Source organism: Gavia stellata, chromosome 6 (genome assembly GCF_030936135.1).
Source record: "Gavia stellata isolate bGavSte3 chromosome 6, bGavSte3.hap2, whole genome shotgun sequence".
Classification (NCBI taxonomy): Eukaryota; Metazoa; Chordata; class Aves; order Gaviiformes; family Gaviidae; genus Gavia; species Gavia stellata.
Genome location: NC_082599.1, coordinates 20,685,755 through 20,697,853, shown reverse-complemented (window position 1 = coordinate 20,697,853; position 12,099 = coordinate 20,685,755). Strand labels below are relative to the sequence as shown.

General features: G+C 42.8%; 1 protein-coding gene across 1 annotated transcript in view; it reads right to left on the bottom strand.

The window, feature by feature from the left end:
- The window catches only part of DNAJC1 (DnaJ heat shock protein family (Hsp40) member C1), a 114,779-nt gene extending 103,245 nt beyond the window's left edge, over positions 1-11,534 (bottom strand). Inside the window, exon 1 of the mRNA XM_059818682.1 lies at positions 11,370-11,534. Coding sequence (XP_059674665.1) covers positions 11,370-11,534 — 165 coding nt within the window. The remainder of the gene's footprint in view (positions 1-11,369) is intronic.
- Positions 11,535-12,099: the final 565 nt, after the last annotated feature.

Sequence of the window (12,099 nt, the reverse complement as noted above, 5' to 3'; positions counted from 1 at the left end):
AAGTCTTACAGATAGAAAATTAATGAACAAGATACAAAAGGCAAGGTTTAATGGCCAATTTTCAGGGCAGAGAATAGGCAGCTAAAAGGTCTTCTGCTGGGGTATTGGTGCTGGGACTGGCTTTATTCTGCACTTTCAATGACAACCTGAAGAGTAGAGTATGCAGTGGAATCTCACAGTTCATGGGTGACACTATAGGTTTTGGGTAGATACCAGACATTAGTGAGGGAATGCCAAACCAAGTGATCTGGCAAAAAAAAAAAAGTAAAATGTAAGATTCAGCGTAGGTAAGACTATCGCCTTAAACTAAACCATGCCTTCACAGAGCAGAGATGGGAGCTGGCAATTACAAATCATTAAGCAATTCAAGACACATTGCTGACAGTTCTCCAAACCCATGGTACGGCACCAGCTGACTGAAAGGCAGCATCAGGAATGCACCTTTTAACATTACCAATCAAAAACTGTGGAGGCTGAGATATACAGAGGGCAAATGGACTGCAAAACGTGGCTAGGTTCACACGCTCTCCCCAAGTAACACCATCTATTGCCACTGGCTTTATTATTTTTATTTAAGAAAGAAGTGCAAGGGTTATACAGAAGTATGTAAATAATAAGAAATCAGGGTAGAAACCAGCCAGAGCAACCAGCACTCCCTGAAGGCATCCAAGGAGCTTGTGGATGACATGGAGGGGTACCCTAAATGGAGATCAAGAAGACTAGGGAATGGAAAAGGGCACTCACAGGCACCAGGATTCATTGCTTGAGACACAATACTAGACTATTATTAAACATTTGCAATCAAGACAAGGCAAATAATGTTAAAAAAACCCCACATTGATCAACAGTTATTTTCAACCAATGAATTGCATGCCCCTGGAAAACAGTAAGCTACTGATCTACTTCAGCTACTGTCCTTAAATCTCAGTTCACTAACCAGCAGGTCTGCACCTTCACCAGAAAATTAAGGTGTCTATAAAGCTTATCCATTTGTAGGTAAGAAGGGTAGATATAAGTGTGTGAAAGGCATAAATCATCATGATTGACGAAATTAGCAAGTCAGTAACTCATTGATAGGTTAGTCTCTATCTGTCCAGCAGAGGGTTGGATTTTTTTATTCCCCCTCCCCTCCCACCCACCCCCCAAATTAACACAGCTTTCTGGTTAAGCACCTAGTATTACTCAACCAGAAAACACAAAGACCAAAAAGATTTACTAAATGGACTACTGGTGCACACCAGCATGGGAACTCTGTACTATGTAACTGAACATGAATGTAAGTCAGTTATACCTAGTTTTTAAATACAGTACACAATTGTTGTACAATAGAGGTTTGTTCTTTCATCATTGTAAGCTGCAAGAGACAACTGACTAGCTGATACCCTCAATCTGTATTTCAACTGTTGAAATACTACTCCCAACAGATACAGTCCAACATTCAAATTCACTATTTTGTTTTGAATGTTGCTGGGTTAGCTTGTAGTGTTGAAAAGCTACTGGAGCAGAAATGGAAAGAAGAAAATATTCAGTAGAACAGAAACTACAAACCACACAGTTTACAAATTGACAGAAGAAATACTTTCTATTCAACAGATGAGTCAGGTTAGAAGACAAGTTTATTTCAAATTTTTCATCAACTGAAAGAAGTGCTTGAATTAAGTAAGATTTCCTTTCTATTGAATAAGATTTTAAATAATTCCTAATAGGAAATGGGAAGAGGCTTCCATATAGGATGAAATTTTACAGACTTTTTCTTTTCTACCATAACATTGTAGTAGCCACTGTTAGACACAACGTCCAGTAAAGTAATTACTAACATGATTGTAAACTGTCACAAAGTTAAATGGCATACAGCTCTTCTACTCTCCCATCACAGCATTTATATCCCAGAAAAGAACACTACAGGAATCACTGACTATGAAATGGTAATTATTAAATATAAAAGCTAGACTAAATCAGTTTGAAATTTATGAAAACATTGATCAATCAGACTACAGAATCATTCGCAATATTTTCAGGGGTAGGTAAAAACAATTATTGCCCCTTAAAGGAGAAGCTATTCACCCCAAATCAGTGCAATAAGGCTCCTTCACAGCTTTCTCGTGTCCTCATCAACACTGAATGCTTCCTTCAACAAGCAAAAGCACTTTACAGTATTGAAGACAGCAGCATTTCAGAAGTAAAGCCCATGTATAAAAGCAAGACTCCCCTAGTGCTTCCTTCTCTCTTCAGTCAGAGAGATTGCAGAGTGACTTTATTTCAACAGCTCCTATGCATCTTCTGGTTTTCTCCGCAAGTTTTGCAGATTAACCCTGAGAAGGAAGAATTTGAGATCTAGCACAGATGAGGGACTGCTTATGAATTTTCTTCTCTTCTCATTCCACCGCTTGTTTGTTTGACATCAAGGAGAACAGTTTGTAAGGCCTGCGAGCCAGGTCATTTAAGACATTTGCACTTAAGCAATCCATCAGATGACAGCCCAGTAATACACAACCTTGCTTTAAAGGGTTACATTCAAAATGTGTTATTGTTTGCATAACTAACATACACCACATGTACAACACATTGCCACATACAGAAGATTGTTTACAAATCACTTTTATATGGGCTAGTAACAACCAAACAAGGCTGACGGACAAACAAGAAGCAAAAGAAAACCAGAAACCCCAAATCTCCTCATAATTTAGGGAAAAACAACAATTTTAAGCTGCAGGAAAAACAAAAAAAACCACCAAAAATCCTACTGTTTAGGAACCCAAAATTGAGAGAGGCAAACTTAACCGGCACAGCATACGGCTAAGCAAAAGCACAAACACTAACAAGGAAATCCAAAGCAAAACTGCAGGTTTTCATATGCCACATGAATTTTTTTAGCCCACTAGGATGTTGTGTAAAACCAAAACATTACGGATATACATTAATTTCCTCCTTTTATTCATTTTAATATCAGACCTGTTCTTATAGATGAAAAACCCTTTGTTATCAACTATACTCTCATTCTCACTGGCTCAGCTGCGCAACAGCACCACAGGCTCTTTGTTACTGGCTGTGCTGAGAACACAAGGAGCACCCAACTGAGGAATATTTTATATGCTGAATTCTTGTTTTATTTTTTAAAGTTTTACCAAGTACTTAAAGTTAAAATAGCACCATAGATACCTCCAAATACCTCCCTTAAAGCTATAGTTTCTCTAGATCTGATTAAAAAACCGTGTTCACCTTAATTGTAAAATGACTCTAAATGGTGCATAAAAGGTTTATCATTCAACAGAATGAAATTAATGCTGCCTCTAAGATTTTTTACACATCTTTACAGACAAACGTGATGACCACAATCCACAGCAGTCAAGTAGTAAAAAGCCCACTGGGAAGTCATTTACAAAACTGTAGGTTAGATTAATTATGTGGCTGTTTTAGATACCAACATAGGCACATACATGAGAACTTCAGCAAAGGAGATGAATTTGAAACAAGCATAAAACATACAGCCTTGTGTAAGCACCAGAGGCCACCAGCACAGGTTACCCGCCATTCCTCACCAAGAAATCAGACACTCCCTTCAATGAATTACAGGTCAAACACAGAACTAGGAAGAAAAATAGCCCTTTTTTTATTTCTGCAATTTGAAGATCAAGCTATTATGGATACATCCTTAAAGGATTAGTGAAGTGGGAAGTATAGAGAGGAAGAGCTGAAACACTATTGCTGCTGCAGACAGGAAAAAAAAAAATTCAAGACTGCTTTTTTATCCTTTTCACAGCACTTTGCATAGTTACTTCCCTTGGGTTCCCAAACAGTAGTTTCCTATCGCTGTTATGTCCTTCTACACAGCAAGAAAGAAGAAAAATATAACTGAAAGAAATCAGGAAAGTATTACATGAATGAATTGTCAGGGAAAGTTAACAGTAAATGGCTTTAAAACTACTTATAATGGTAGATTCTGAAACACTTTTGTGCCTTTAAGAAAGGAGCAATGAAAGCAAAAAAACCCTGGATTTGCTTGGACAACATCCAAGCAGAAATTTAGTAGGAAACAATACAGAAACCCTGTTTTTATGGAAAATACAAGTTTTTGCAAGTCTAGATGTCTCGATCATTTTTAACTGCAGCAACTGTGAACAAAAACATCAGGGAATGTTATGTATACATGATATGTGTCAGGGCACTTACAGAATGGATTACATTATGTATCAGCAGCTTACCTGGAAGTTCAGAACTGTTAAAAAAAAAAAAACAACAAAACCAAAACACACGAAAACCCATATCCTGCACCATCCTCAGTTACAAATCTGAGCAGTTATCCTAAGTGCTTCTCTGTGGTGACTCTTGTGAGCAATTAAACTACTCTATAGTTCAGAACAACTTTGTTCTATAGGATCCAAGTGAATAATCTCAACGACTTCACATAATTTTAATAATTTACATTTATGAAAAGCAGAGTTTCCAGAACTGCTGGAAATCTCACTTCCAGGTATAACTTGCAAGTAACAGGCTCAAATAGGAAGTTTAAAACCATGAAGGGATACAGAATTATGTCTCAATAATATATTGAGAAAAAACACAAAATTACTTTTATGGAATGAACTGGGATTACAGCTAAAGCCACTAGAAACCAATCTGGATTTTCTAATGCTATTTTTGTTTGAACTAGTGTAATGGAATCTATTACTGCCTCCATGTTGATAGTATATTCAGGGGCTTCGGGGGACTTTTTTGGCTGTAACTGCCATAACAGAAGCCAATTCTTAAAGTCAAAAAAACAATTTTGAAGAACACCTCCCTCATCCATCACTTAAAAGAAATGATCAGTTTCAGGAATTACTAAAATCCCTCACTGTCCAAATAAAGGTCTGCTACTCCTACCACCTAATTGTGTATTACAGAAGTTAATTATTTTTGACAGTTTGGAGCAGGAAAGATGAAACATATTTCATCTTTCTGACTGAGAACTCTAATGTTGCAACAGACAGTACATGAAAATCTGATGCCTTCCAAAACTACTAGACCTGCCTAATACATATTTTGAACAAGAAGTAGAAAACAATCTTGAAATAGGCTTAGACCAATAAACATGATGTTTAATCACTAGCCCAACAACTCTGATTCCTCAAAGATGAGTAACTGAGATATCAAGCTGCTACATGGCTCCATGTCACCTCACGGCACAAGACTTTTGAAGGTCACAGTGAATATCCTATTTGTCATGCAAAGACAAAATAATCTTACCAAACAAAGCAAGAAAAGCCTACAGCTCATAGTTTTGACACAATCATCTGAAAAAGTGATTGCATGCGTGTGAAGCTCTATCTCACTAGATCAAATACTTCCAAAGCTTGGAAGACTGAAGCAGTATTACCAATCTAGATTTTCTCTAAAACATCTGCAGATGATGTATACTCCAAGATTTTAGTAACACTGCACCCACATATGTTAACCTCAAAAAGCAGCAGGGAGGAGAACAGCCTTAAGTGTTAGAAGAGCAACCAAAATAAGTCTTTGGAGTGTGATCCAGCTTGCCACTGGGAAGAACAAACTGCTGAATTTCTGGGCTATCCCTCCTTATTTCCCCTCTTTGTCCTTATGTGCACCTTGCCTGCCAGGGAAGACAGAAGACCTGTATGGGTACAGGTAGGCTGTTCTTGCTGAAGAACTAAAAGCATTCCTTGAATAGATACAGCTCTTCCTCACATGCCTCCTCCCACTTGAGGGGACCACTCTGTACTCTAAGTTCCCAAAAAGCTCTACAGCAAGAATAGTTTTATCTCGATTATTTTTTTTCTGGACAGTGACCCATTAAGAGCCAGAACTACGGCAGTACCAGACAATATAACACTGACAGCTTCAGAGATTGCGATTCTTTCTGAAAAATAGGTTATCAAATCTACATCCAAGAACTTCACTTATATAACATATGAATTCACAACTTCAGAACTGCAATGATGCATGCACTGCATGTCATCAGTCAGTACACTTGCATAAAACAGACTACACAAAAACCTATTACTGAGAATTTTCTTAAGTCTCCCATAATGCCTCATAATACCATAAAAGCCACACAATTTGTCGTGGGGCTCATTCCTGGTAACGTTCTTACAGGGTAATGCCAAGAGGTAAAATTCAGCATCAGCCATTTACTATAAACTAGAGTCTTAAAGGTGCATCAACCACAATTTTTTACTGCAGATCAGGAGTGCACATGTAAAGCAAACTTCCTTATTGTACCCACTGACTGTGTATCATGAAGCGGTCCTGGAGTGGATGAACAGGATTCCTTTTGGATAGAACTGAACTGCAAGATGTATAACCAGGAGCACAAACAGCACACTTCAACACAAACGGGCATTGAGTCCATGCAGCCAGCCTGGAATTAGTTCAACGACAACAACAAAAAAATCCCTGAAATGCAAACAGTATGGACACCAATTCCTCAGCATCAAACGTTGCATTCTACAGACACAACCCTGTCAGATCCTGCTACTTGCCAAGGTACACACAGCTCCTCTGTTCCAGTGTTCTTGGAAGGAGCCTATTAGCCCAATACATCCAGCTCATCTAGAGAGGTTGTGGCTTCCTACAGCCAAAGAAATCCGACTCCTTGGTTTTCATGTCTTGCACTTCTTTGGAGTTGCTAACACACCAGTGTCTCACAAGCTGTAGGGCCAAAATCAGGTTCTGTACGTGCAGTTCCAACTTTGTGCTGCAGCATCGTTTAGCAAACCCATCGTCTAGCAATGACATGGATACAATGCTCTTAGTTCTCTACAGTAAAGCCAGACGAATGGATTAGAGCCTGGTTCAAAATAAATCTCATGTGCCACAAGGAAGGCATAAGCCAACACTGAAAAAAACATCTCTTTCAACATTGTTGGGGGGTTATATATTTATCCACAGTGTTGGCCAGCAAGCCCCACCCACGTGTTAACTCTCCCTCAGGAACTTGAGCTCCCAGGGCCTCTTCTACTACCTCAAAGGGCGCTTGGAGAAACTTTCTGTGTTTGCTTTCATACACTGCACAGGCCTAGCAGAACTTTCAATACAAACCTGTTCCCTTATCTGATTACCAGTAGAAGCCAAAGCCTTATTCAGAAATTCCTTGGTCCTAACTGATACATAACATACTGCTCTGCACAGGCCAATTCTAGCAATACAGCTCATGCATTTTAACACATTTTCACAAACAAATGGTATTTCCTAAAAATTTCTTGATCAGATCCCTTGTATCCAAGAACCATATCACAAAGTTTCAAAAGACATTCAGAGGCCTGCAGTGCCTTCCATACTGCAAGCCAAAAAGAGCAGAGGAGCAGGTAATTCCCTTGAAGCCACATAAACAGTTACAATCAAAAGCATATTTTGGCAAGGAGATCCACAGGTTCAACTGATGCCTAGTTTGTTCATCCAGAGCGTATCAAATTTATGCAGGTATCAGCTATTGAAAGCTGTAAGAGATAATAAAATTAACTTGATCACCATACAAACTTGTAGCTCCCCAGATCTTCCTAGAATTTTTCCAAAAAGTTGACATCACATTTGCATGTTCTTATTCTCAGGTAATGGGGTAATTTTATTACTGAGTCTGCATAGTCTCTGGTTTAATTCTGCTGCTTCATCTGTGGTTTTAGATTAATACTATTTGGTCCTGAACCCTTTGTCAGTTTGAAACTGGCTATACTGAGTTTATGATTCTATTTTCTTTGCTTGGCACAACTTCAGTAACCATTTGCGAGACATGGAAACATAATCTTTTCTCAAGTCAAAGGTTATCTTATCTCCCCATTCTGCTAGGTCAAACTTCTTGAGAATAGCAATGTTTTAAATGAGCCATTCAAGTTAATCACATCATCAATGTAAGAACAACCAAAGAAACAGGAAGGTGGAGCAAGTCCCAAATTGTTCAGAACAGCAATAGTAACAATGTAACAATGCAAAACTTCTTATATGCTATGCTACCGTTGTATCTGATGGATTAACAAATAGATAAGACTGTGTCCTTGTGTAAATATCAGATACTTCTTAACCTAGATGCTCAGCCCTAACACTTGGAGGTTGGACAAGATGACCTCCTCAGGTCCCTTCCAAACCCAACCATTCTCTAAGCATTTGTAGATTTCTCAGCCAACCCATCCTTGAAGTCAAGTTCTAAGGACAGTTATCCTAATAGCCAAGACCGTCAGAGTCTTACTCTTCCTCTGTCATTCCACATTCACAACAAAAATCACTTTCATTAGATCCTCCTTTATCTCAGTCAATGCTGGATGACAGTTACCTGACAACGCCACAAGGCCCTCGAAAAGACAAAACGCAAAACCTTTACTACTGCAAATGCAAAACCTTTACTCCTGCAAACGCAGACTAGTAACAAAACAAGACAATCATTTCTCTCCAATCCCAGGGAAAAATCCAGCAGCCAGAGGCTTCATCAAAGCATGCTAGAGAGCTACAGAACTTCCCACGACACCTTCTGCACCTTGTCAGTTGAGGTCAACATCAGCTTCTGACATCACGTATGAGGTCCAACAAGCAGCCAATACCACAATTCTCCCATTAAAACCTAAGCTGCTTTAATGCCTTAAGGAAGCATTGGAGTCATTCCCTATATTTTTTGAAAACACAAGATGACATGTTTAGAAAAAAATCTGGCAGCCCTGATGTACTACTGTTAACAAACGTGGTTGAGCATCTGTACCTCAGATGCAGAAGTTACATCCTGAATAAAGGAGAAGTACGTGAAGTAAGAAGGGATTATAAGGACACAATACAAGGCAATGAACACCAAGAGGAATATGGAGGGGGGGAGGAGGGGAAAGCAAGCTTTGATGAATGAAAGATTATGAAACAGTCCAAAGGCATGGCCACAAATGCTACTGTCATACACACTCTGCCCCTCTTGTGCTAAAATGCCAAGAAAACACCTGAGCACAGGGAATAAAACCACTAGCACCAGCACTACAAGAAGTTAATCACAGCATTGTAGTCAAAGACATCCCGACTAAAACAGTAGTGACATACAAAATAACCAGTAAGCTCCATTAAACCATAGTTTTAAAAAATAGCAGAAAACCTGAAGAAACATGCGAACAGCACGTAGAGACATTACAGTAAAAGGCAGCTTTGCGTTACCACACCCAAGGTAGGATACCACACACCTGAGATTTGTGCACTTCCCTTGACACCATTACAAGACCAGTTACCCTTCTCATATGGTAACTTAAATGGCTGCAGCTACCTAGTGAGTCACTGCAAGTCAGAACCCTGCTTCAGAATCTTGTTTGAAGCTTCAGGTATAGGTCAGAGCTGGAGAAGCAAGCAGCAGGAACAAAGGATACAGTGTGGAAGAACCTGTAAACCTCTACAGCATCTTTCAATGCTTACAAATTTCTACTGAAGCTCAACTTCAACATTGTATACTCTATAACTGTACTCACAGGTATATTCTGATGCATGTACAAAGCATCTGATACTATTTACACTTCAAGTCTTAGCTATAATGACATTATGAGTGACCAGCATATACTTATAACTAACAAAACTTCCTTTCATTTGTGTTGCACTTCCACCAACTTTTTTTCCCTGCTCGCACATTACAAGTGATTCAAGTTCTCCATTAAGATTAGAAGTAGAGTAGAAGTGTGAACTAGCAGAATATTTGCTTGCTAAAGCAACATTACATTCTGCTAAACTTACTGTGCAAGGTACAGATTCAGCCCTAGAAAAAAGGATTGTGGAAGGTATTAACAAAGAATTGCATACCAGATCTGAACTTCACTAACTGAAACAAAGTTTTGTATCCCTGCATGATCTAACACTAAAATTGCCTTTGAGGAATTAAAACCTAGTTTTTTGGGCTCATGAAAGTGAAACTTGGGCAGCAGTGTTTGCTGCGTTGTATATATGATGGTATTCCATGGTATTTAACACCAGATGCTTAAGAAGGAGTAAAAGAAAGAAAGAGATGAAACTGACTCAGAAAGCCCCAACTATCATTAACAGCCACAGCCCGTAGTTTCCAAAACAGGACTATTACATACCACAGACCCCTTCCCACTCTTTGTAGACATAGCCCTAATGAAATGCAGCTGGAAATACAGCTATTATTCTCAAAAAACACAAGAACGACATCAGAATAAACTTTAAGGTTGTCAGGGAAGCCATTCAAATAGTGGGATCACTCACCAGAATGTAGAGGTGCTAGGAGACAAACAAAGAACCAAATGTGTTTTGGGATCTCTGGGTGAAGTAATAGATTATAAAGATTTGCCTATTTAATTATTGAGGAGAGGAATACTGATTGGAAGAAAGAGACAGAAAGAAGATTGCCAAGATGCATGAAGAGAGGTCAAGCGAGATCACACACACAGAACAGAGCAACTAGAGATGAGGAAGGCTATCAAGTGGGAGCCAGGACAAGTGATAATTTGAAGATGCCAAGTGGCAGCAAAACCAGCAACCACACCTAAAACATACACAAGAAACATGGGCTGAAAGTGTTTGGAACAGGAGTTCCTGTCTTGACTACATGTGCATGAAAATTAACCGAAGGTGCGTAATAAATGCTTTAAGATAATCTTAAGCGTTGCCTAGCAAACAGAGATGAAAACCATGCACAATAACCAAGATACATGGAAAGTAAACAAATATAACAATCTACAAGCTATTCATGGCAAAGGGTCACAGTCTACCACATGGCATGCGTGAGAGAAAACAGGAGCCACAACACATGGCGATGCACAATCTTAAGAAGATAAGGAACCAGCAGCTATGCAGAATGAGGGGAAGATGAGAAACAGCCATACCCAGGATATGTATAGGAAGTGGGAGAAGCCCACGAGCTACTTTTGTCTAGCCATAGATGCATTTGCAGAAAAAGAGAGGTATTCAGAAAAGCAACAGGCAGTACCAACACACAAAGGTATAGTGAGAGAGGGAGCGTTTATTTACGGCGAGGCCAGAAGGACAAAAAAATAGAACAGTACTTGAAGGAGAGCTGTGCCCCTGCAGAGGGAAGGAAGAGGCTGAGGAAGGGACAGGAGCCTTGCCCTGAGCCTCGGGAGCCGGGCAGGGGCCCGGATTGCAGCGGCAGAGCAGGGCAGCCGCACGCGCGCCAGGGCAGGAGGCGGCTGACAGCGCCAGGCGAGAAGGCAAGGGGCCGGCGGCATGCCCAGCGCCCGTGGGCCGCGGGGAGCAGCCGGGCGGCGGCAGCGCAGGGTGGGCAGGGGAGGGGGGAGCCAGCCAGCCATGTTCGGCGGAGGCAGGGACGGCGGTGACAGGCGAGGCCCGCGCCCGCAGGAAGGGACCGGGGCAGAGGGCGGCGGGGGAGGCGCGCCTCGGGGCCCGCACCGGGCGGGCGGCGGGCCCGGTCCCTCGCTCACCTGCTGCACCCCCAGGAAGTCGTAGAAGTTCCGCGGCACCTCCTCCACCAGGTCGAAGAGCTCTAGGTCGCCGCTGTCCCAGGCGCGGGCGCGGGGCGCCAGCAGCGCCAGCAGCGCCAGCAGCGGCAGCAGCCGGAGGCGCGGCGCGGGCCGCGGCCGGCCCATGACCCCCGCCCCGGCGACAGCGGCGAGGACGTGGCCGGGGAGGCACCGCTGAGTCCGCGCACGCCCCGGCGACGGCTCCGCACTGAAGGGGAAGGAGACGGGCCCGGCCCCGCCGCCGGCGAGTCCCACGGAGGGGGGGGAGAGCGCTCTCCGCCTGGCCAATCGCCGCCCCCGCAGGCTATGACGTCAGGTACCCCGGCAACCGCTGGCGCTCGCGCAGTCGAGGGGCTGCGGGGGGAAGGGTTGCCCGCGGCCGGATGGCCGGGCGCGCGAGGGAGCGGCAGCGGCGCGCGGGGCCCTGGCGCGAGCCCTCCCCGCGCGGCCGGCGGGGTTCGCGCGCCCGCCCCGCCTGCCGGCCCTTCCCCCTCTCTCTCCCTGCCTGCCTCCGCCCTCCTCCGCTCCCCCCGCAGCCGGCCCGGCCGCCTCAGCCTCCTGGCGCGGCGCGGCGCAGCGCCCTCGCCCTTCCCCGGGGCTGCCGGAGCCCGCTCCTCGCCCCCTGCCACCCTGGGCAATCCCCCGAGGGTAGTGCCTCCACCCGCACCTCGCCCGGCCGTCGGGAGCGCCC